Raw genomic sequence first — 24,926 nt, forward strand, 5'->3', positions numbered from 1 at the left:
TTCCCAAGGCAGCACAGTTTGCTCTCAGTGAGAAGTCATTCTTTTTTGAAGGCAAAATTTGTGCTATGTAGTCTCATTTTTTTTAAATGTGGCATGTGACAGAATATTTCCTTATTTAGCACTCAGAGCTTTCTATCCAATCATCCAGCCTTTGAAACCAAGGACGACCGGTCACTGTCCTCTCTTCGGCAGGACTTTATTGCTAGCAACTCTCATCATCCAGCTTTTGGTGAAGGGAAGAAAAAATTCAGCATTTACAATTATGTTCTCCAGGTTCTTGCTTGTTCTTTCTCTTGTTCACAGTGCTTTGCAGCTGGCGGGTAAGTGCCTTCTGCTTGCCTCCTGTAAAAGTGTCTGTGAAAGTGCTTCCGTGTCCTCTGGCATTTCTGGGTGATTTATGGTTTTGTGGCAGTGCCTGTATGTACATTATTAATTTGGGACGTATAAATGGAGAGCCTCTTAATGGCAGGCAAGAGGCAAGGGCAGGATCTAACAGAAAAAAGAAATGGATAGAGAAGGAAGCAAAGACTGAATTCTTAATGGCTTTATTCATATATAGTGGCACTATCATTTCAATAACGCTGGAAGATCAGACCTAAGAAAATCATGAGATATGTTTAAATGTCTGGTTTTTGTTTTGTTTTTTTTTTTTATTCTTTACTCCTGTGTTCTGATTTTTGAGCTGTTTGTGTCTGGGTAATGGTTAGCAAAATCAGGCAGGAAAAACTTCAGGGGTGGTGAAATGCAGAATTATTTGTAGGACATTAAGATGCTCACTGATGATGGCTGTGCAATCCAGAGAGACATAGTGCTTATAAAGAGGATTATTTTCATTCACTGTTCTGAACAGACTCACTGAATTCACTGGCATTGATAAAGTGGATGAAGTAAAATTTTTGTGAAATAAAGTTGGATTAAGTTTAGGAAAGTTATTGTAGAATTGCAGTGACAGTATTACTGACATCCCTTTAGCTGTGCTTCTATTGTAGGTGTGAAACAGACGGCTTCTGGAGACCTGAATCCTTTTAGCCTTGTAACTCCTGAGCAAAACTGTTACGGATTGCCTCAGTATGTGGTGGTTTTTTTAGTTGCCCATGGTATCACTGCAAGCCAGAATAATTATTTTCAGCATACTGTATATTATCAACTAAATTGATTTCAACTTCTTGCAGGCTTTTTAATGAAATTTCTTTAGATTTTTAAATATATTTTAATTAGGCCAGTGATTAAGAGATGTATGAGGGACCAAAATTGGTTATGAACCCCACAAGCTTTGGAGGGAAATACAACCAGGTGGGTCACAAAGTACACCACAAAGCAGCAGAGCAAGTTCATAGGCATGATTCACTGCTGCTACTGATAAACTCACTGTAGGACTGAAATTAGCTCAGCTACTTCTACTTTACATTGGAGCCAACATTGTAGACATGATCAGAGAAACTACCTGGAGAGCTAGGGACGCAGTTTCTGGTACAGGTGGACCTTCTAACTTCCACCAGCCTTTCCACATTGCCAAGTGGTGGTCAGATGCCACTACTACACAGTCCTTGCTACTTTCTCAGACTGTGATTGGTTTCCCAATGTCATTCCTAGTTTTACATTGCAATGGCTCACAGTAAATACTGCAGGTCTTGTAGGTCAGCAAGCCCAATGAGCCCAGAGAACCTCCTGTGAGGCCCAGAGCTGCTCACCCACATTTATACAGTGAAAAGGAAAGGAAATGTGTATTTGGGAGTGGGGAGACAAATGGCTCAGCAAAGACAGCTGTGACCCCACTAGGAGACGTGTAAGATCTGGCAGGGTGAGGAAAGTTTGTAGAGGTCAGAGATCTACAAGGCCATGCATCTGAGGATAGATGGAAACAGCGTAATGGTAACAGCAGTGTGGTTGAGGGAGTTCACATGACTGATGTAAATCAATCCAACAAGCTGTGCTCAGCTCTGCTGATGCTGCTGACTGCCACTAATCCACAGTATGGTGACATATAATAATGAAATACATCTCCTATTGTCTCCCTTATTGCTTTTTAATCAGTAAAATTGATGTTGCACTGGACTTGGTTCAAAACCATCATGTTTTTATCTGATCTGAATGCAATGACTCCTTGTTCATGCGAATGGGAAGCAGAATCATGTCACATATCCACTATGCATATATTCTATATTAGCCATTTACAATGTATTGTTTTGTTTTACAGACATTGAAACATTTTTAATATATAATAAAGTCAACAAGCTCTGTCTTCAGGCATCTATTGCTCAGGCAGTTAGAACTGCCACTTGCCATCAAGACAATGAATCACAAAAATTCAGGTGGATCACTGATCATCAGCTTATGAGTGTGAGGCTGAACCTATGCCTGGGGGTGCCGTCAAAGGAGGATCAGGCTGTGATCACCCTGTATCCATGTAATCAAACAAGTGAGCTGCAGTGGTGGGAATGCAGAAATGAAAGCCTCCTTGCAATCCAAGGAGAAGATTTGTTTTTTGGTCCTGGCAATGAAGAACATGACAATGTTTTGTTAAAGAAGGGTCTGAGTGCAAAGAATAAGTGGAATATCTATGGGGCCATGGATGTTTTATGCTCCCGGGGATATGAAGGTACAGAAAATTGATTCTTTCATCCTTTGCACTAATTTCTTTGTGGGTATTTGAGTGTTTTGGATCTTTGGCTCTGGCTATTCTGATTCCTTCGGTGACTATCAGAGTTTTAGAAAATCAGTGTACTGAGGGAGTTAGCCTTGAATTTAATGTCATATTTATGGCCAAGTATGTATTATATACATATAATATATATTTTTATATATTATATAATACACACACTATTTTAGTATATGCATTATAGTACATTAGTATTACAAGTATTATATGTATTACATATACTATCTCTATATTCTCTAAATATATCTTATATATTAATATATACATATATACATACTTACTTTTATACCATATATGTATTATCTAAAGTCACTATTACTCACCATACTGTGTCACTACATTGTTAATAGAGAGTATAAATACTGATAAGTTTCTTATACAGCAACATGGAAACAAAATTACATACTCAAGAAAGAAGCGCAATATGGGCAAGCTGAGAAAGGGCTGGAATTTCCAGCGTAGGTGGAGGAAGTGTGGCTTTTGTGACTCAGCAGATGAGGATGCTCATGGAATAATTATAATTACCAGTGTAATCACCCTTTGTGATTAGCTGAAGTCTGATTGTTCTGAATGGCTTTCCTACATCCAGAATGAATGTTCTAAAAAACACCTCACAGGGTATTTGAAGTATTAAACCCTGAGCCTTGCATGTGGGAGCTGCTCCACTGTATGTGAGATACTTAAATGGTCACTAGAATAAAAGCAGAGATGGATTGTCTAACCTGAGATTTACTTTTTCCAGGAAGTAGGACTTCTAAATATTAGTTCCTCCTCTTGCACATTTTATGTAAATCTTAACATAGTTTGAAATAGTAGTATCTTAGGGTAGCACTCTGGAGCCTTATTAAGTTTGTAAAAGCGTCTTGGTCAGAATAAAAATCTAGTTGTAGACCTCATCTATGCAAAAATTGCTTTACATCAGAATAGCACTGCTCTAAAACATATGTCAGCAGCTTAAGTCTGAAGAAGTGTTGAATTTTGTTATGGTTATGGGAAAGGTAACATGGAAAGCACTTTGAGATGCAATCCAGCCATTAGCATAGGCTTCACATTTTTCACAGTTCACATTCATTTATTATTTTCCATACTATCTTTATCATTTTGTCTTCTCAGAGACCTTTACACTGCTAGGAAATGCTTTTGGGGCACCCTGTGTATTCCCCTTCATGTACAATAAGCAGTGGTATGCTGAGTGCACAGACGCTGGCCGGTCAGATGGCTGGCTCTGGTGTGCAACCACTGCAGACTATGATACGGACCAGCGATATGGATTTTGCCCATCAAAAGGTAAGTCACCTCTTCCCACGCAGTTTCCCTCAGTGTGGCACTGGCAAACCAGCACTAGCAGAATATGAATATCTATATAATAACGCATAGTTTACAAGAATGTATTTTAGTATATGATGTGTTGCCACATCCTGCAGTTCTCTACACAAGGAAATAACACGTTGCATAAAGATGTGCAGAAAAGTGTGACTGAAGAGTAAAACAGCATGCAGTTCCCACTAATTGTGGGGCTGTTGCTGAGCAGCACAATAATTTTGAGCTCCTCGCTGTTTCCCAGCCAGGATGTGTGCTGTCACCGTTGTACAAGCATTCTCTGAGGACCCCCGTCGCGATGGATGTGGGCACAAAAATGAGTGCTGTAGGAAAATTCATGATGAAACTAATGTTTCAGTCTATGTGATTCTCATGTGAAGATTTTTTTACTTAAGTGGAATGTGTCCTTTTATCCATGCTATTAAGCCCTATTCATATTGCCTGGGAAGCAGTCTTTCCACCCCTTCTGACAACTGCCTCCCATCCCTGGCATTTCTCTACAATTTCAATTGCTTTCTGAAAACTGTCTTCTGTTTCTGTGGTCGCTTCTCCCTCCATCTCCCTTTATGGCCTTGTTCTTGACAGGGCTTTGCATTTAAGGCGTTGAAGACTCCTCCTGACACTTCTCAGCTTTCCCCTATATTCCTCCCCATTGCTCCTGTTCAACATTACGTCTTTTATTATTAAAACACCCCTTTACTCCAGTTGATCCAAAATGTGATTTTGGTGTGGTTCAAATCCATAGTCAAATATGCTTTCCAGGTCCCTACAAAGATACCTAGGACACTGAGTCCAAAAGGCATGTGACATAGGATCAATGAATAATTTTCAAACTTCTGAAAGCCAGTCCCAGCTCTCAGTTCTTTTTTTTAATTCAACTTCATACTGACTTTTGGGAATAATCAAATATCTGATTCAATTTTGTATTGTGCTTGATTGAGCATGTATAGATCTTCAACAGACCAAGGACGCAAAGGTAAGCAGAAGAGAAGCATGATGCAGCTCAGCACCATTGCAGTGCCCAGGCTCTGAAGCTATGTGACAGGCACATCCAGAAGCTCTTTGCAAGATGGGAATTTATGTAAGAACAGTTTTGATGCTAACTTCAGGTCTAGAGCTGGTTCTCACAGCTCTCAGTGGGAACTGCTGTCCAGAAAGAGAAGAAGATGTTGCATATCTTTTTACAGATTTCATCTAGGATTTCTGCCACAGCACTCCATGCAAGATATTTTTCTATGCAATCACTTCCCTTGTAGTAATCCCTGAATTGTGTACCTTCATGGAACAGGAGGCAGTATTTGCCAGCTCTACCTGTCAGTTTACAGGCCTTAACTTCGTCCTTCCCCATCCTGCTCATAACATTTTCAGTGCTCTTACCTGCAGCTCATTTTTCGGTGGGTGAGTTACTATCACCCCAAAAATAGTTATTTTCTCCACAGATAAAGACACCACGTGGACTACAGATCTGTTAACAAATGTGCACTATCAAATAAACTCTGAATCGGCTCTCACGTGGCACCAAGCCAGGAAGAGCTGTCAGCAGCAAAATGCAGAATTATTGAGTATTACAGACATTCACGAACAAACATACCTTAAAGGTAAGGAAGTAAAGCAAACCCTGACTTACATTCAGAATCTGTTCAGTCCATCATCACAGCTAAGAACTATTCAGTATGGTTTTGGCTAATGTCTATGGACCTAAATATGCATGAGTAAGTAAACAAAATCTTTTAGAATTTGCAAGTTCGTATCAAAATCACTAACAAGTTTGAACAGAATTCAAAGTATTCCAGCATCCTGCAAGTGTGACAGTTTGACTTTCTATTTAAAAATGTTACCTTATATTAAAACTTTGTTGATTTTTTTTCTTTAAAGAGGAAAAAAAATTCTGAAAAGTAAATGAAAGTTTCATTTTTGGTCAAAAGGAACCAATTGAAAACCAATTGAAAACCAATTTAAAACCAATTGAAAATAAGAGAAAAGAGATATCTGTGCTAAAAGAAAGATGTGTTTTGTGTCAAATGCAGTTTGACATCTGATTTTTTCATTAATTTGACAAACTGAAAAATATCAGTTATTCACAGATCCCAAATCGTGGCTCTATCTACCCATGTATTGCTGGAGGAATGGTATGGAAGAAACTCTCTCTTGTTATTTTTAATGGTGAATTTAACTTCTAAGAGCTTTATTATTATTGTTTATACTTACACTGTACCAATATTTCTACTTAAATAAATACAATGTTGTACAGAATTTAGCCTGTTCTACAGAAACACTTTCATTTTGGATATGCTCTGTGGCATCTCATCTGTGCTCATTTTGCATTAGGTGATAGAATAAGAGAGGGCTTTTTTTGTTTGTTTGCTTTTTACAGTAATCAAGAGAGACATTAGTGACTATTGCTAATAAAATAGTGATTTATAAAATCATTGATCTTCCTTTGGTTACTTAGAGTTAACAGAAGGGACAGATTCTGCACTGTGGATTGGACTCAACAGACTGGACTTGAGGAGTGGATGGGAGTGGATTGGAGGCAGCCCTTTCCAGTACTTAAACTGGGCTCCAGGTAGCTGTGACTTTGTTTGATTCTGTATTTCTGAAGAAAAAATATACATACCTCAAATACTGCTTTAAATTCTATTACCAGATAGATATGCCATGAGATATGTATTTTAGCTTTTCTTGCTTTAGCTTTAGCAAAAGCCTTTTTTCTATAGCAATATAAGCCAGAAACTTCTATGTATTGCAAAAATATTTTAGCTCTGAAAGCAATACTGTCTTTCCCCAAAATATACGGTCTTCCATTTCTTGTCTCTAGCAACAAAACTATGAGGGGGTTACATGTTCATATCCACTGAAATGATACTACATTTCACACAGACATTCCCACTACCAGAGACCTACCTCAGTTCTCACCAAAGCTGGGAAAGACGTGATCTTTTGGGCTCTCACTTCAGCCAGGAGTGATTTCTCCTGTGCATTTTAGAGCTTAGAGGTCTATTTGCCTTTCAGAAAAGCTCACTTTTTTTTTTTCTGTACCTTTCCCAAAGGAAGTCCCTCTCCAGAATCTGGAAAACTCTGTGTGGTTTTGAATCCTGAAACAAAAGCTAAATGGCAAAATTGGGAATGCGATCAGAAAATTGGTTACATTTGTAAGAAAAGAAACTTTACCTTGGTTCCCTCAGGTATGTTGGTATATGTTGATAATTAAAAGTAGAAGCTGTTATCTGAATTGCTCAGCATTCACATTGACAAAGATGAGCAGGAGAACTTTATTAGAAATAGAAACTATTTCTTGTTTATTTGGTTTGCTTTTTACAACCATTGCAGCCTTTCTAGGCTGATCTCCAGCCCCACAACACACAGAATAAAACAGGTAAAAGCAAAGAAGGTCCAACTTGTCCATCTGTCCGTGTTTTGGTGGTCAGGTCTCCCCTGTGAATACACACACTACTGAGCATGAAAAGGGAGAACAAACCAAACGTTGGTAAAAATAAGCAAAAGAAAGAAAGATTGACATATTGCAAAGATAAAAGATATTTAAGATATTTTAAGTGTATAAAGATTTCCCTGTTGGTGTTTCCCTATGTATAAGTCTAGTAAATCTGTCTGGATGATTTTATCAATATACTTAATCTTTTAAAAATTCATAAGCAATCTATGTTAGGTGCAGATAATTTCTGATTTCTTTTAGCTGACAAATAAGTACTAATACAGAAGCTGTTAAAATTAATACATTAGTGTATTTGTTACAGACATTTGGCGATATAAGAACCTTAGAATTTGTATTAAATAATACTTGTATTATAAAGCTTTCCTTTTCCAAGCTAAAAAAATGCCAGATTTAGAATCATATTTATGATTACTATGTTTTGTGTCCATCATTTCCTTATAATGAGAATTTCCCAAGAAAATTCTTAGTTTAGAACTTTTGCACAGAATAAGTGAAAATATTTTCCATGTCGTGTCCCTTGCATGGCATTTAAACTGCTCTGAAACACTGCTATTTGTTCCTAGGTGACACTGGGCCTGTTACTTGCCCAGATGGATGGGTACCGTATATAGATCACTGTTACAAGATCTTCAGGGAGACCAAAGGATGGGAAGAAGCTTTGACCTCTTGTCAGAAGGAAGGGAGTCACCTTGCCAGCATCCAAAGCCTTGAGGAGCACAGCTTTATAGTGTCTCAGCTTGGGTACAGTGAGTGTTTCCAGGGGGGGCTTTTGTCGTTATCTGCATGTAAGAAGTACCAGCTAGCTGAATTGAGATGTAGCAACTGTATTAACATGAAGCACTGCAGCCAAAGACATGCAAGGAGCCAGAGGTCCAGTGGCGTTAGGCTGGTGCAGTGCTCTCCTTTCTGTTTCAAGACAGGTGCCACCTTCTGTGCTGCAACTTGCAGACTTACTCAACTGTCTTGACTTGTGCTTTGCTTTGCATGAGGGTAGAAGGACATCAGTCATCCTGGTGAGAAGCTTTCTTAGTGAAAGGATTACGAAATATAACTTCCTCTTTGAAAGAGTGCTTTTTATGGAAAAACCACATATTTGTACTGCTTTCTATACATTTGGGGAACTTACAGTGTGGCTCTAAGTCATTCTCCACATCTTGTGGTCAACCAGCACCCAGATCAGCAAGTTCACAGGTCTCTGCAGCAGTGATGGAAGAAACCTACTAAAGAAAAGTTTAGCTCTCTACACTGCCAGATGGAAAAGATCAGCAAGGTTAGCTAAGATGGTTTCCAGGCAGCAAGCTGTGGAATTGCCCAGGCTGCCTGAAGAACTGTACTCAGGTCACCGGATCTAACATGTCAGCATGGTCTCGCCATGGCCTTTTTAATGGCAGAAACTGGCACTGGCAGAAACGTGAGGAGTCTGTAGGCATGTTGCTACTTTTTGCCCCTGTTAACTACTTGGGTATTTTTTCATGCTTATAGGTAGTGAAAGCCTTAATTAACTATTGAAACAGTAAAAGATATTCAAGACAGGAAGAAGTCTTTCTTCAGAAAGAGTAATTTGCTTAGTGTCCAACGATACAAGGAGATATTTTTGGTTTCTTATACTTTTTGATTCTGGTATCATACCCCAGTTTAGTGACTACTGAAGAAATTGTGAATATCGCTCCATATCTTTCTTTCTCATTTTTGTGAATGCTGCCTAAATTTACCTTTCATTTTCCTTGCTTTCCTTTCATTAAGAATGCCTAAAACCATAGGATCATACACTGGTTTAAGCCAGAAGGAACACCGGAGGTCATTTGGTCCAGCCTTGGCTTGGAGCAGGGCCAGCCTCAAAGTTAGATCCCGTTGCTGACAGCTTTCCCCTGCTGAGTTTTGGATGTTGTTGAAACTCTGATTTTACTTATTGCCTAAACAATTGATCTAGGGCGGGGGGGCTGGGCTTAGAGGGTTTCTCTGCTTTTTTCGTTTTGTTGAAAGAAGCTTAAAACATTCAAGCTTCAAGTCACATAAACCCAGTATCTTAAAATCTGACCAGGGCAACAGAACCTAAAAAGTAACTATTCACACAGTTCTATCATACCACCATAGTGTATTAGGATTAGGCTGGTAATTTACTCTTCTCCCACTGCTATGAGGAAGAGAAGCAAAGTTTTTTCGATCCAGTGCAGGGATTTCATTACAGCCTAATTTTCCAAAGCATACTGTCTTTATTCTAATATCTATGTGAAAATATTAATTTGTAAAATGGTCATGCGACACACTAAATAATTTTGTGTTTCATAAATTTATGAAAGGGATTATATGTTCTAGAGCTTGAAGGTGCTGTGAAAAGGATGCAGTGGCATAAGAGGTCTTTTCTAGTTGTGTGTTTCCATGTTTTAGAGCCAACAGACAAGCTATGGATTGGGCTGAACGATCATAAGGTTCAAATGTATTTTGAATGGAGTGATGGTACACCAGTGACATACACGAAATGGCACTTGGGAGAGCCATCCACCACCAACAACAGGCCAGAAGATTGTGTACTGATCAAGGGCCAGGTAACATTATTCAATACATATTTTACTTTAATATTGAAACTAGCTTCTTAATAAAAGAATAATGTGCCTCGCTACTTCAGCAACTGGCTAGGGCCAGAAAAAGGGATGTGGGGACAAAGGATGGCATTAAATATGACCTTTCATTAGGAAAAAAAAAAAAGAAAAAATAAAATGAAAGCGTTACTGCATCACTGATGAAATTTTCTCTTTAAGTTCATCTGAAAGTCACCAATGAAATTATTAGGGCTATAAAACAGGTCTCTGAATGTAGTTTGAGTGCATTCTCCTCCTTTTCCTCTGGTGGTAATGGTGGCATGTGGGGATCCTTGCTGCCTCCCTTGTGCCTGCTCATTTGCCCATCCCTGCATGGCACAACTGCCTGTGCAGGGCCCTGCAGAACAGGTTGTGGACCAGCTCCCTGCACCCTCATCCCTTCTCATCACTACCAGCCATAGCTGTGCTACTATAGCCCAGTCTACTATTTCACTGAATGTAAGCAGATTTATTTTTGTTATCAACTAGGGGAACTGCATAAGGAAAAAAATTAATTTCCTTTTCAAAATGAAAGGAGAAAGAAAAAGAGTAGTTTTCATTATAAAGAAAGAAATTATTCATTTTCTTTAGATTATTCATCTTAATCTCATTGTTATTTTATTCTTTTTCCTGCCACAGGATGGCTATTGGGCAGACTCTCTCTGTGAGAAGAAAGCTGGCTACATTTGTAAAAGAAAACCTATATCACGAATAGCTGGAGAAAAGGAAATTACTGATGCAGGTTGCAAAAAAGTAAATATATAAGAATGGAACATCAATTTCCCAGATCAAATAAGTACCTTGTCTGAGAATCATCTAGAATTATTTGAATTATTTATATTATTTACATATAGATTTTTTGGTTTTATTTATTATGAAGTTTCTCTCTCTCTCAGTTACTTTAAACTTTAGAAAGCCATTTACAGAAACCACTTAGAAGGAATCTGTAATTTCATTGTAAAAGGTTTCTAATTCATAATATTCATTATTATTCTGCTTCATTCATTTTGAAGTGGTATAGCTCACTTAATATATGATATCACAATTATTTAAAAGTTATATGGAAATCCTAAAATCATGTTACAGGGCTGGAGAAGATATGGGACCTATTGCTATTTTATTGGAAATGTTCCAGCAACATTTTCAGAAGCAAATACCATTTGTGAAGGAGAAAAAAGTTACTTAGCCACAGTTGAAAGTAGGTATGATAATGACTTTTCCTTGGCTTTTAAATAGGTAAAGGTTCTATGTTCTGAAATATTCCTGGAACTACAATTCTAACACAAAGTCAAACAGCAATTTATCTAAGACACAGACAACTCTAGTTGAACAACAAAAAAGTCTTGCTTTTGTTTGTTGATTTATAGAGAGTCAGAATGCTATCATAAGGTCCTGTCCCCCAGTCTGAAGCAAGGAAAAGGAGAAAAGGTTTCATCATCAGATTAGACAAGTAGGATTTGGATAAATGACTTTGTTTTCACTTGCATCTTTATGAACCCTTTTACAGGTATGAACAAGCCTATCTGACTAGCCTTGTCGGGCTGAGGCCTGAGAAATATTTCTGGCTTGGTCTCTCTGACGTGGCAGACCAAGGCACTTTCAGGTGGGCCAATGGTGAAGTTGTGTCCTTCACACACTGGGATGCAGCAATGCCTGGTAGGTACCGTCACAGTGGATGGTAGGTGCTCTCTGAGGTCATGGTCCCTATTTGAGTTTGTGTTGGCAATGTCCTCTGAATTTTAGGCTTTAAGTTTTCAGTATATTTTACAAGAACTGGCAGTTCTCAAACCCCATATTTTAATTTCAAAGGTAACAATTTGAACTGCAGTTTTATATTAGGACATCTGATATATTTACCCTTGAGAGTAACCTTTTGGCTCATCTTCACAAGGAGATAAACAGGAGTTACATCTCTCATCCCTCTAGTGGTAAAGTTATCCTGGGACAATAGTCTGAAACAGAGCAACTGTAATAAGGATTTTAAGTTAGAATTACAAAATCACAGTATCAAAAAAGATCATACCATTCTTTTTTTTACTTGTGATGCTAAGAAAACTGCATTCACAGGATCATACTGTGCAGAAGCACAGAAAACAGGATTTCAAAATGCCATGAGGGAGTCTGCTCTCCCCAAGATATACTATGTCCCTCCTAGTGATCATTTGTCTGAAAACTTTCTCAAAAACCTTCAGTGAGGTTATAAAATGTAAAATAAAACAAAAATAATAAAAAATTGCAAAAGACATAGAGTAATAATGCTTCTGTAAATGCCACAAGAAGAAAGCTTGCCAGGGAGTCTACAGTGCCAACAGATAATCAGAGTATAAAGGGAGCACTTGGAGATCAGCCTGGAACAGTGAAGAAAAATTAGTTTCCTTGCATCTATGTTCACTGAGGAAGAAAATGGGCTTTCTGTGCTGGCAAATTTCTTTGTGAGGGTATGGTCAGAGAGTCTATTTCAAGCTGAAATACCAGAAGACTAGATTATGGAACAAATAGATGACCTGAAGAATAGCAAGTCAGGACTAAGCACAGCTGCAAAAGCATCCAAGAGCTGTAAAGGTTACATTAAGTGAACTGTTCACTTTAATGTGTAACTACCTGCTAAAACTGCCTTCACAGCTAGGCAAATTTGGTGCCAACATTTAAAATGGCTCCAGGGAGATGTGGGGAAATACAGACCAATAAGTCATTGGTAAATTAGCTGAATCTGTAATAAAGAATAGAATAAAGAAGATACAGTGGGAAAGATATATAAAATTGTTTGTGTAAAGGGAGGTTATCTTCACAGATCTGGAGCTCCCCACAGGAGCCGAAAGCATATGAATAAGGGAAATCTGGTTAATGTGGTCTATCTCAATTACCAAAAGCCTTTCAGCTAATCTGACCTGACACAGGAAAGCTCTTACATGAATAAAAATTTTGATCAAAAGGCAGGGAATGGAAGGTGGGGTTTTTTATGGGGGCTATTTTTTACTGGGGAAGAAGGTTCACCAACAGAGTCCCATAATGATCTGTGCCAAAGCCCATGCTGTTCAACATATTTACAAACAATCTGGAAAAGATGAAATAGTGAGGTGACAAGATTTACTGATGACGCTAAATTATTTCTGGTAGTGAAGATGTGCCTGTGAGAAAATGCAGGATGATCTCAGGAGAATAAGTGACTGAGCATGATCAGTAAAATGGCGGGTGAACTTTGATGCAGGTAAAGTGATGCTCATAGGAACAAACATATGTCTTGAATTGACATAAAATAGTGGACTTATAGCTGCCATTTCATTTAAGGAATCAGTTCTTGTCACTGCAGTAGACAGGTCCATTAAAACATCAGGTCTGGGCTCAACAGGAATAAAAAAAGCAAGTAAAATGTTAAGAATACTTAGGAAATTAAGAAAGAACACAAATAGGCCATTGTATAAGCCCATTGTGTGCATTTGATTGCATCGTGTGATGTATGCACCTCTGTTCCCTCTGAGAGAATATAGTAAAATTACAGCAAATGTCATGGCATAAGCTTCATCATGTCTCTGTTGAGAGACATAGTATTTCTGTACCTATGTATGCACTGAGGGTTTTGGTTCCATCTATATGAAAACCACGAGTGACCGAGATTATGCTACCTGATATAAACCAGGCTTAATGTAAGTAGGAGTGAGTTCCTCACTTGAAAACACAGGTTTTCACTGTAAAAAAAAAATCAAACCCTTACTTTCTACTCATAGAATCAATTATGCAGGGCATTCAAAATAAAAAAAAAGCAGGATCCTGAACTGATCATGACCTCCTCAAACAGAAAATATTACTCTTTGCCTGTGTGAAAAACACCTAAAATATAACTCTGCTATTCAAGTGTTATTGTATGGCAAGAAGCGAATGGCCGCTGCTCAAAGATTTTAAGTCAGAATTAAACAATTTAGACTGTATAAAATATCCAACTTGTTTTTTGTTTTTCATAAAGGAAGTAATCCAGGATGTGTAGCCATGAGAACTGGGACTGCAGCTGGATTATGGGATGTTCTTGACTGTGAGACAAAACAAAAATATATCTGTAAGCAGTGGGCAAGGAGTGCAACAGCTGCACCTATTCCAACCACTTCTCCGGTCCCCACATGCCCTGAAGGCTGGGTATCAAACAACCATAGTAGTTCTTGTTTTAAAGTAAGTGCCTAAACAGTTAAAAGAAGAGGAAAGGCTTTGAACTGCTTGGGGGGGGAGGGGGAGGGGAGAGAAGAAAGAAAAAGGAAGTGACATCTTCATTTTGCAATATCTGAGATTGGAATATAGCAAAAAAAACCTAAAACAAACAAACCCAACCCCAAACATCTCAGGGAATTATCCATAAGAGGGGATAAATTAAGAAAGATGAGGTTGAAGGGACTGCACACAAGGGGAGGGAGAAGGACACAGGAAAGAAAATGAGGAAGTTTTGCCCCAGGGACTGAATGAATTGGAGCAGAAAATGGATGAAGAGGAACACAAATATCAAGTCCCTAGAAAGACATAAAGAAAAGAGAAAAAAGAAGAAACAAGAAACAACTTAATATTTGCAAAATTATTGGAAGAACAATGTCAAAAATGTATTAAACAGCAGAAGCTGCAAAGCTTGGCTGTTAGCTTGGCTCTTTATATCAGTTGCTGTCACTAGGTTGTGCAAAGATCCCATATTTATCTGAGGTGTGTGAGAGTTCAGGAACAAAGTAGAGAAACAGTCAAGTGTATCCACAAGCAGCACAATGCCTAAGGCTGGACCTTGCTAAGATAAGCACATTACCCCCCAAAATAAAGCATAAGAAGTCACATGAAAGGTTAATTAAACCAGTGTTTACAAAGGACATTTATTAGAGAGTTTCTGATGCAAAGCTACAGATAACTCGTATTTGAAGTACACTCCGTTATGTCTGAGCAGACATACAAAAGGACTTTGAACAAGAAATGAGGGTAATATGCAAACATTGATTTGGGATCATGCAGAATAGAAATGTGCTAAGTAAATGTGAGATGTTAATATTCCTTATCATTTTATTGAATTAATGAGTCCTTCTCTTTTTATTATCTTATTTTTTTCATTTCTTTTCAACTCAGCTGGAATGCTATTTACTTGAGCTTCTTCATCCCCAAAACATCATTTTTAGCTTTGGTCAAACTTGTGCTTATTCTCTGTTAAACTACCAAAATGTTAGACATCATATTGCAAATGTAAAGTGAGAGTTGTAAACCACCATGATGTCATTCTTTTGCCTGTATCTTCAACTCCTCCCAGGCCACCTTGCCCCTCCACAACCACTCTCTTTTCCCTTCATCTGGAAGGTGGCCTGGGCTCTCCTCCAGGTCAAACAAGTTAAAGGGAATTGTATTCCCTTCTAGCAATTCCTTCCCTTTGTTTGTCACCACTACACTAACTGGCTAGACAACTCTAGTGCAAAATTTTTATGAACAGAGTAATTAATGCTATTTCTCTGATGAAGTTTTACTTGGCTTGTATGAAACCTCATTTATGGGTGAGCGAGACTATGATTCTTTATTTTATTGTAACATATATAATATGACTTAAAGTAGTTTCTCCATAGTGTTTTTACAGATCAGATATTAAAAAGAAATCATGGCTTGAAGCTCGAGATTTTTGTAGAAAAATAGGAGGGGATCTGGTCACCATTAACAGTAAAGAGGAGATACCATTACTAAAAACAGCAATGTAGTGAGTATCTGCTGTATGTTTGTCTTACCAGATTTAAGACATGTTTCATATGAACTATTATGAAGGATCTTAGATGATTTCTGAAACACATGGATTCCTCAAAAGCCAAAAAACCTGTGATACTTTGAAATTTTATCTACTCATGAATGTTTTTAACTATTTCATGAAAAAAGAGTTGTTTATATACAGGAAATTAAAAAAAATAGTATAATGATTACTAGATATAATTTAGAAATACATGAAATTGTGGGGGGTGGTATTTTTAGTAGGGTAGAAAACATGACAAATATATTTACTTTTGACTCACCTTGAAGTAGTCAATGCTGAGACCATTTTCTGAATCTGTGAAGGCCTTTCCTAGGAAAATAGAACATAGAGGAAATACAGGATCAATACTACTAATAAGTCTGATAAATAAGCCATTGCCACTGAGCCATAGAAATATTAGATATTTCTATGAAGAACATATACATCTTATGCCCTTCACCAGAGGTAATAGGGTAATTATTACAGCTTCACTACGCTTTACAATGTGCTCTAGAAAGTTTAATCATGTGTTTCTGGATGTTTTTTGTGTTGATGTTTACACACTGCTCTGTCTTGTAATTTCTGTTAGTGCCAGTCGCTGTAGCTTTAAAAGAGTTTGGCTCGGTATATTTTCCTTGAATCCAGATGAGGGATTTGCCTGGAGTGATGGCTCTCCAGTGAGTATTTTAATTTTTCATCAAATTCTTTCCTTAAGATGTTTTGGGGTTTGTACACACACTTTTTGATGAGGATAACAGTAAAAACCCGAAGAAAACACTAATCCTGAAAACATTTACATGGCTGTTAACCTTTATTATCATGAGTAAAATCACAGCAACACATTTGAATACATGGAAATCATCTGTATCTCATCAGGATCTGTAGCTTTCTGCACAGCACTCCAACATATTTTATTTTCCAAGAATATAATATGAACACATAACATCAGAGTATAAAAATTCATCATACTGGATCTTGTATCCTGTCTCTGGCAGTGGCCAGAAGCATCTTAAGAGCTAAGCAAACAGCAAGCGTATTTCCCAGTACATTCCTGCATCCCCCAGTAAGTGATGGCTCAGGGTCTTTCAGAAACGGAGCTCAGATCTGTAATCTTTATTTATTTATTTCCATGAATTTATCCAGTCATCTCTTGAGCCCATGTAAATATCCACAGATGTGTGAAATGTTCCTGCAGGATTCCACTGCTTATTATCCTCCCTTTACTCCTACTCTCTATTCCCTATTTTTTAACCCAAGCAAGGACCTTTCCTCTTATCCTGTTGCACATTAGTTTCCATAAAAGTTTTGGGAAGTGATCTTATCAAGAGCTTTTTGAAAATCCAAAGTAGGTTAAATCAAATGGTTCTCCCTTCCCATTTGGATGCTAGTTTCTTCAGAGGTAACTCCACTAGGTTTGTAGGACACAATTTCCCTCCCAAAAGCCAGACTCCCATCCTCATTAACCACAGGGAAGGGAAGATGTGAATGCTGAATTGATGCACGATATGGTCACTGCCACCGGACGGCTGTTGGACCATGTAATTTTGAACCAGGTCACAGCTGATGAAGTGAAAACAGCCTTGTCTGCACATGATTAGCATGGGTGGAATAGGGGTGGAGTTCATAGTTAGGTGAAGTTCATTATAAACAGTCCATTTGCCTGTTTCTATTCTGGCTGTGTCTAGGGCTTCAGGTGCAAACAAGAGGAAAAGCCCTCCATGGCAAGACAGCCTGATCTCCTGATCACTGACATCGTTGCCCCACTGGAAAAATTCTTACACCTATTGCTTTCCTTATATTTGCACCTCTTTTTAGTGAGAGACAGAATCTTTCAGACAAAACCAGTTTGTTTCTGTTTGCCAGTGAGAGTACAACTACTGAAACAGATGAAAAGAGTAACAAAAATTATTTCTTCTGTAGGTTAGGTACACAAACTGGGATGATAGTCCAAGAAATTCAGGAGGACGCAAGGTCTGTGGTGTACTCAACGGTGGGAGTCATTCTAAACGATGGTTTCTTTCGGTCTGTGAAGTACAGCTTGACTGGGTTTGTCAAATAAAAAAAGGTAGATTTATTCTTCTCTTTAAGCAAGAAGCTTAAATAACTTTATAAGTAGTTGCTTTCTAATATAAGTTGCTGGAGAAAGACACAAAATTTTGAAGAACTACTTTTTCCAAATTTCCAAATTCCCAAACTAGTTCTTTCAAGAGCATTGGGTAACATAATATAGGCCAGGATTTTTCAATGGTAGATGATGAAAATAAATAAATTTATCTCTTCATGTAAATTAGGATGTATAACTAATCCATGTGTTTGCGAGGGTTTCATAGATTGCAAACTTTTTTAATATTAAGAAGTTTTTGCTTGTATTTTTTAATGTAGGACATAAGGAGTTGTGAATTCCTTATAATACTGATTTTTACACTAACACAGGTAAAGCTAAAACCCAAATACAATATGTTTGTACACCAAAGATTTAGTGGTGCTCCAGGTTCTCCTTTAACATTATTCAGGATTCGACTGCTTTTGGAAAAGCAACAGTTCAAAGCAGTAGCATTACTTTTTCTATCAGAACCAGAAATAATTCACAGTCAGTATATGTAGTCATATTTCCTTTTGCTTAAGAATATTTGGGACTGAGAGAAGTTTTTGATAGAGCTAAAGTAAATCTAGTGGAAATTTTCTCCCTCTTGATGAGAAGACGCCTCTGGAGGATTATGGAATGTCTACTGATGGATCAGTGAAGGGGCTGTAAAATCAGAGTTTAAAGTGTTTCAGATAAAGCTACTGTGACTTACAGACTGGAAGTGCAATTTTCCCTTACGTTGCTCTGTGCAGGATTGTGATCCAGCCAAAGCTATGAATTTGCTGACTTGATGCACAGCTTATGATACAAAATTATAAGTGGATGACCATGCATATTGCATAATGTGTAGCCGAAATGTGTGGTTAAGCCTGCTTTCTAGTCAATGGCAAAGGAGTGCAGAATCCTGCTCTGTTCCTCACTCTGCTCCTTGCGGTCAGTCACAAAACACGCTCCAGAGATGCGTTACACCTTCTATTCTCTTGTTTTGCAGGAGTGCCATTAAGATCTGAGCCAACCGACACGTATGGTAGGTTTTTGCGTAAATTTATTAATCTTGTTAATTATTTTTTATCAAAATCTTTATTCCAAAATGAGCTTTTGTGTTCTACAGATACAGAATTTAAGGCTACCTTATTTATCTTCCAGCATATAAAACCACTGCGGATGGATGGGTGATATATGAAGATAAGCTATACTACATCAGCAAAGAATATGTCTCCATGGAAAAAGCCCAAGAGTTTTGCAGGATGAATTCTGCACACCTGGCTGTTGTTAATAGTAATAGCGAGAGAAGGTTCCTACAGAGAGCGCTAAAAGAAAATGTAAGAATCATTATAAACAGACAGCCTAAAGTAGAAATGCTTTTGACAATCTGCTTGCAAAACTTGAATTGCCTCAGAAGTAGAGTGTCGTGGTTTAGCCCCAGCCGGCAACTAAGCACCACGCAGCCGCTCGCTCACTCCCCCCCGGTGGGATGGGGGAGAGAATCGGAAGAGCAAAAGTAAGAAAACTCGAGGGTTGAGATAAAAACAGTTTAATAGGTAAAGCAAAAGCCGCGCACGCAAGCAAAGCAAAGCAAGGAATTCATTCACTCCTTCCCATGGGCAGGCAGGTGTTCAGCCATCTCCAGGAAAGCAGGGCTCCATCACGCGTAGTGGTTACTTGGGAAGACAAACGCCATCACTCCTGATGTCCCCCCCTTCCTTCTTCTTCCCCAGCTTTATATACTGAGCATGACGTCATGTGGTATGGAATAGCCCCTCGGTCAGTTTGGATCAACTGTCCTGGCTGTGTCCCCTCCCAGCTTCTTCTGCAGCTGGCAGAGCACGGGAAGCTGAAAAGTCCTTGACTAGTGCAGCAACAACTAAAACATCTCTGTATTATCAACACCGTTTTCAGCACAAATCCAAAACATAGCCCCATACCAGCCACTATAAAGAAAATTAACTCTATCTCATCTGAAACCAGGACATAGAGCCATCAGCGTTTTCATAAATGAAATCCGCCTGAGATGAAATTCCCCCCAAACGCGCCCTTAGGTCCCAAGGGATTTGATCTGAGGTGGTGGGGTGGTGAGGCAGGCCGGTGGGAAGAGCCATGGGGGAAGGTGTCAGTTGTGCTGTCTTGGGAAGTAGGTGGTGTGAGAAGGAGACTTGAGGTCAGCATTAGACGGTGCTGCAGTCCTGGAGGGAGAATGAAAGACGTGTACCAGTTTCTGACCCAATATCTGCTTCTCTCCTACCCCATCCTAAGGGCCCGCAGCGCTGCAGGACTCAACTCTGATGCTCCGGATAAAAACCTAGTTTCTGCGCTTGAGTGTGTAAACACATCGCTGTGCTTAACTGTAAGCACGTGCTTTACTGCTGTCGGCTTCAGTGACTGCTCTGTGAACCTAATCAATGGCATATCCATTTCTGCTTCTTTCACTTCAAAGATTTTTTTTTTTTTTTAATTAAAATATCTCTCTGTTTTAGGAGGAATCCTGGAGTCAGTCAAGAGGATACTTCATTGGTCTAAAAGTGAGTCTTGATAAAAAGTTTAGGTAAGTTAAGATGATCACTGCAGCTCTTAACATGTAGAAACAAATACAGTATTTTATGTAGCTGGAGGTACTAAATATGTTGTTTTCAAGGACTGAAGGCAGTTCCACATAACGTGTACAAAGCAGAACTTCTGGAATATTCTAAAATCCAATAGTTTTCTGCCAAAAGAAAAAGGAAACGAACATTTTTTTCTTGAGTAAACACTTACCCAAAGAAAGGCTTGGCAGCTGTACTCTCCATACACACTTTCTCAAGTTTCTTTCAAGGATTCGCCCCATAGATTGGAAAGATGCTTTATACCTATAAACACACACACACTTAAAATATGCTCCATACCATAAAGCCTAGCTTTCTTATGCTTTTTATCTATATATCCTAGCTTCAGAGACATCCTCCAGAATTAGGAAGGTGTGGACAATAAGTACAAAAGCTGTTTCTGACAGAGATTTTTAAGGTAGCCTCTGCAAACTCCCGTTCCAGGAGAAAAGTCAGCAGCAGTTTACAGTACAGTAAAATTAACAAGTACTGCGAAAAGACCAACACACAAATAAACTCAAAACTAAAGTAAAAGATACTGAAGAGCATGATACTGACACTGCCTACCTTCCCATCTGCTAGTTAGGACATGTCTGGGAGGTGAAAGACCATGCTCCTAATCTTGACCTGAAACAGGTTTAGAGGAGTTTTGAATTTAACCTTTCTATTTTAATGCTGCTGTTGAGTGTCTGTAAATCACTAACCTTGGAAAGGGCAGAAGAGGAGCGGGGAGAGACAAGTTGGTAGTGACTGAGTCAGTGTATGATTCTAACCTCCTGATTTAGGACAGAAATTAGGGAGATAGGGCATTGCTTGGGTCCAGTGAGCATCTCTTCTATTTAGATCAAGTGGATCATCAGCAGCAAGAGATAGATGAGGGAGCTGATCTTGTTTCCCACTTCAGGCTGAGTGACCAAAATTCTGAAATATTGATTAAAATGCAATGCCAATCTCTTCTTCCTTTAATAGCAATGTATTAAAGTAAAAAGCATGTAAGCATAAAGAAAAAAAGGTCAATTTTGGTACTTAAGAAAGGATGTTTTTAAAGATGACAGAACATCCATTAGTTTCCAGACACAAGACTTAATAGAAATAACCTATGGAGATACTTCTTTTCAGGGTAAAATCCACAGAAAAGTATTTTTGTCCTTGTTTGCATCTATGAAAACATCAGGAATGCTCAGACCAAGAAGCATAATAACTAGGTGATACAATGAAATCAGTTAAGATAAATAAAACTTCTACTATTCTTCTCTGTATTGCATGTTACGGCTCACTGAAAATAGTTTCTGTTATTAAATGATGTCTGATCACTCCTGCCTGTCAATGGAAAATACACTTGGTGGGTTTTTTTTCTATTTTGCAACCAGTAATATTTTACATAATTTTCTTCAAATTAGAAGAATCAGGTAAGGGGAGGAAAATCTGTAAGAGTCCTTCCAGTTTTAGCCAGTTCCCATTAATGCTCATGGACCTTCTTAATTGTGAGATGTTAATTAGGATTCTCATCTCACAATTGAAGTGTATTAATTAATAACTATTTGTATATCTTTTCTTTAAGCTGGATAGATGGGACTCCGGTAACCTATGTGGCCTGGGCTTCTAATGAACCCAACTTTGCAAATAATGAGGAAAATTGTGTGGTAATGTTGTCAGAGCAAGGTAAGTAACAAGGCTAAACTATTAGATTTTACTTGTCTCTGCTTGGATTATAACTGGTGCTGTCAAACTTCTGCTGTCAACTATCACACAATCTTTTACATCTGTTTTCTGCAATTCTGTTCCAGTGACAAGCCAACAAGATGCAGTAACTGGTGTAACCACCACCTACAGAAAAGTCCATGTCCTTAGAATGGGGAGATTTCAGTACCATGTGTAATTTAATGCAGATGTCTCTAGATTTATGATTGATATTGCACCTTTTTACAGGGCTTTTCACTACTTCTCTAAGTAAAAAGTTGAGTGGGGCCTGTCTTCGCTCCCATGAACTTAAGAAAACATTTATGACAGCTACAGGAAATAGGGGGGTTGAAGGTACAAGCCAATGAGGAGAGGAGAGAGACAAAGACATCCAATGACCTAAGACTGTCTTACATGCTTATAAGTACTCTTAAATGTAAATATCATTCAAGTTCTAGAGATAATTTTTCCTCTTGGTTGTATTTCTGTAACTTAGCTGAGGCTAATGGGAATTCAGTAATATATGTATAGGGAAATCAATCTCTCAACTTATGTTTTATAAAGAATTCACTCAGCAATCCCAGCTGAAATTCTGCCTTTATATGAAGACACCAAGAACAAGATTCACTATTAAACATATATAAACATAGGCATCTGGTCTGATTGAGATGCATCCCTCCTTCTTTAGTTGTTGATCCAGAAAGGGGCAGCTAGCCCACCGGTCTCTGCCATATCTACCAGCTCTGCATAGATGGCTCAGCATTTCTGAGCTTGTCTCAGATGATGTTAGAAGTTTACATGTGGGCAACGGAATTGGACCATAAGGGAAGCATTAAGCTTGAGTTGACAACAAAATGTAGCTAATGTGAGCTAGACCTCTGAAGTCTCATTATGGTCAAATGGAGATCTCACCTGCACAGCCACTGCTGCCCAAACAGCAATTCAGTTTACTCTAGCACAGTATTCAGTTGCCTACATGTAGGTAACGGTAGCCACCTGCGATGTCCTAGAGTTAGCCCACCTGACTGTAAGTTTCCCACAGAAACAGTGGCATATCTGTCAGCTCTCTGCGGGTACCTTGCATAGCCTCTCAAATGGCACTAAGCACCTCTGTTTAGACAAATGAATCCTGCCCTAGCTCTCTATTGACCATAATAGTAGCTCAGAAACCTAGTGTACATCTTGACAACTGAAATGAGGTATTTTAATCTGCAAACTGAATCCCTAGACAGCATTATATTAACTCGAGATGTTGGCCCCCAGGAGACGGCACATATTTCATAATGTATGTTTGAACACTATATTGTGCCCTCAGATTGATCCAGTATTTTTTCTCTCATCCATTTCTGACCCATTTTCTTTTCAAATTTGCTTGCTGGTATATTTCCCCTGCTGGCTGCAATGTGATGATGCCATAGCTTGAACAAATCATAAACAGGTAAGCACACTGTGGAGAGCCCTGGATGAGGAGCAGAAGGGTCAGGCAGTTCAAGTTACGCACAAGGGGCTACAGCTGTGCTACTATTAGAGTTTCAACTGGCTCATTCAAAGCTGCCATGGTTACTTTGCCTTCAGATCAAGCTGCAGCCTGAAATATAAAATAGAGAACATTGTGTTCTGCTAAAAAAAAAGTTCTTTTTTTTCATCCTCTTTCTCCTCTAATTCTCCTACTCAGACTCTTTGATGGATAAGGGTGGGGAGGGTGGAGAAAGTAGAATGAAGTTAATTGATGACCAGAGCATTTCTTCTGAGTCACTGGCCCTTTCTTCTCAGTCCTTTATTCTTTTTTTGATTGCTAGACCGTAGCCCAGTAACTAACAGTGCTGAGTAACTAAAGTCCATAAATATCTTCTGTTTGTAAAAAATAGTTGAGTGCATAAATGTAGTGTGTTGTCTCTTTTACTCACTTTTACGGTCTGAACAGTAGAGATTAGCCTATTTCTAACTCAGAATAAGAAGTGATAAGTTATTGTTACACGTACTAGAACATCTTGACCTTCTTATTCAATCTAATTATTTTTAGGTTTGTGGAATGATGTAAACTGTGGTTCCTCCAATAAATTTGTATGTGAAAAACATAACAGTTCTATTAATTCAACGTTTCCTTCTCCATTGCCTCCTGGAGGATGTCCAGAAAGTTGGTTTTTCTTTAACAACAAGGTATGTCAACAAGTATCTTCAGTAAATTGTGTAAAGCAGTGGTACTGAAAAAAAGAACTGCAAAAAATATGGGGTTTTTGATTATAAAATAATTCTGGAGAGTAATTATCCAGTCAGAACATGCTGGCTGGAGGGTTGAGCTTTTTTGGAGGTGATTATAGACATATAACTTTGCAGATAAATACAGTAAAAGTAGATGTATGCTGAATAAATTTCAGAGAACATAGTTTGCACAGGCTTAAAATATACTGTTACTGTTTAAGAAAACCCCTCCTCCTCCTCCTCTCTTGTTTTATGTATTTATGTTAGAAACTGAAATTTGTAATGGTCAGTCTTGAAAAAAAAGCCCTTCAGGTGGAATGATTTAGAGAGAATGTATTTGAGCAATCCCTTTGGCTTGTACAGGGTTCCCAAGCTGTGAGTTCAGAAAGATGATGTCAAACTACAATTGTTTTAAGTAAAGTTTTACAGACATGGTCTGGAAGTCCTCATTGCTGTAACAGAATAATTTGTACCAATTTGAGTGGAAGTTCCATTTGCCAAAGGTTGTTTTGTCTACTTCATATACACTGTGCTACTATTGCATCCTCAGAGTGTTAGGTCAACGTGTCAAAGGGTATTTCATATACTTTGGCAGGAGGAACAGTCGTAACCACAGTCATTGGAAGCAGGACAAGGCAGAGT

General features: G+C 38.4%; 1 protein-coding gene across 1 annotated transcript in view; it reads left to right on the forward strand.

Annotated features, from left to right (window-relative positions):
* The first annotated feature begins 262 nt into the window (after window positions 1-262).
* LOC140647148 (macrophage mannose receptor 1-like) overlaps window positions 263-24,926 on the forward strand; it is a 35,312-nt gene continuing 10,648 nt past the window's right edge. The window contains exons 1-20 of the mRNA XM_072851512.1: window positions 263-320; window positions 2,198-2,599; window positions 3,773-3,946; window positions 5,419-5,577; window positions 6,432-6,545; window positions 7,030-7,164; window positions 7,997-8,179; window positions 9,822-9,979; window positions 10,652-10,765; window positions 11,099-11,214; window positions 11,520-11,668; window positions 13,974-14,173; window positions 15,583-15,710; window positions 16,327-16,414; window positions 17,658-17,802; window positions 18,815-18,850; window positions 18,970-19,145; window positions 20,298-20,365; window positions 21,964-22,064; window positions 24,106-24,242. Coding sequence (XP_072707613.1) covers window positions 263-320; window positions 2,198-2,599; window positions 3,773-3,946; window positions 5,419-5,577; window positions 6,432-6,545; window positions 7,030-7,164; window positions 7,997-8,179; window positions 9,822-9,979; window positions 10,652-10,765; window positions 11,099-11,214; window positions 11,520-11,668; window positions 13,974-14,173; window positions 15,583-15,710; window positions 16,327-16,414; window positions 17,658-17,802; window positions 18,815-18,850; window positions 18,970-19,145; window positions 20,298-20,365; window positions 21,964-22,064; window positions 24,106-24,242 — 2,841 coding nt within the window. The remainder of the gene's footprint in view (window positions 321-2,197; window positions 2,600-3,772; window positions 3,947-5,418; window positions 5,578-6,431; window positions 6,546-7,029; window positions 7,165-7,996; window positions 8,180-9,821; window positions 9,980-10,651; window positions 10,766-11,098; window positions 11,215-11,519; window positions 11,669-13,973; window positions 14,174-15,582; window positions 15,711-16,326; window positions 16,415-17,657; window positions 17,803-18,814; window positions 18,851-18,969; window positions 19,146-20,297; window positions 20,366-21,963; window positions 22,065-24,105; window positions 24,243-24,926) is intronic.

The sequence above is a fragment of the Ciconia boyciana genome, chromosome 2 (assembly GCF_034638445.1).
Source record: "Ciconia boyciana chromosome 2, ASM3463844v1, whole genome shotgun sequence".
Taxonomy (NCBI): Eukaryota; Metazoa; Chordata; class Aves; order Ciconiiformes; family Ciconiidae; genus Ciconia; species Ciconia boyciana.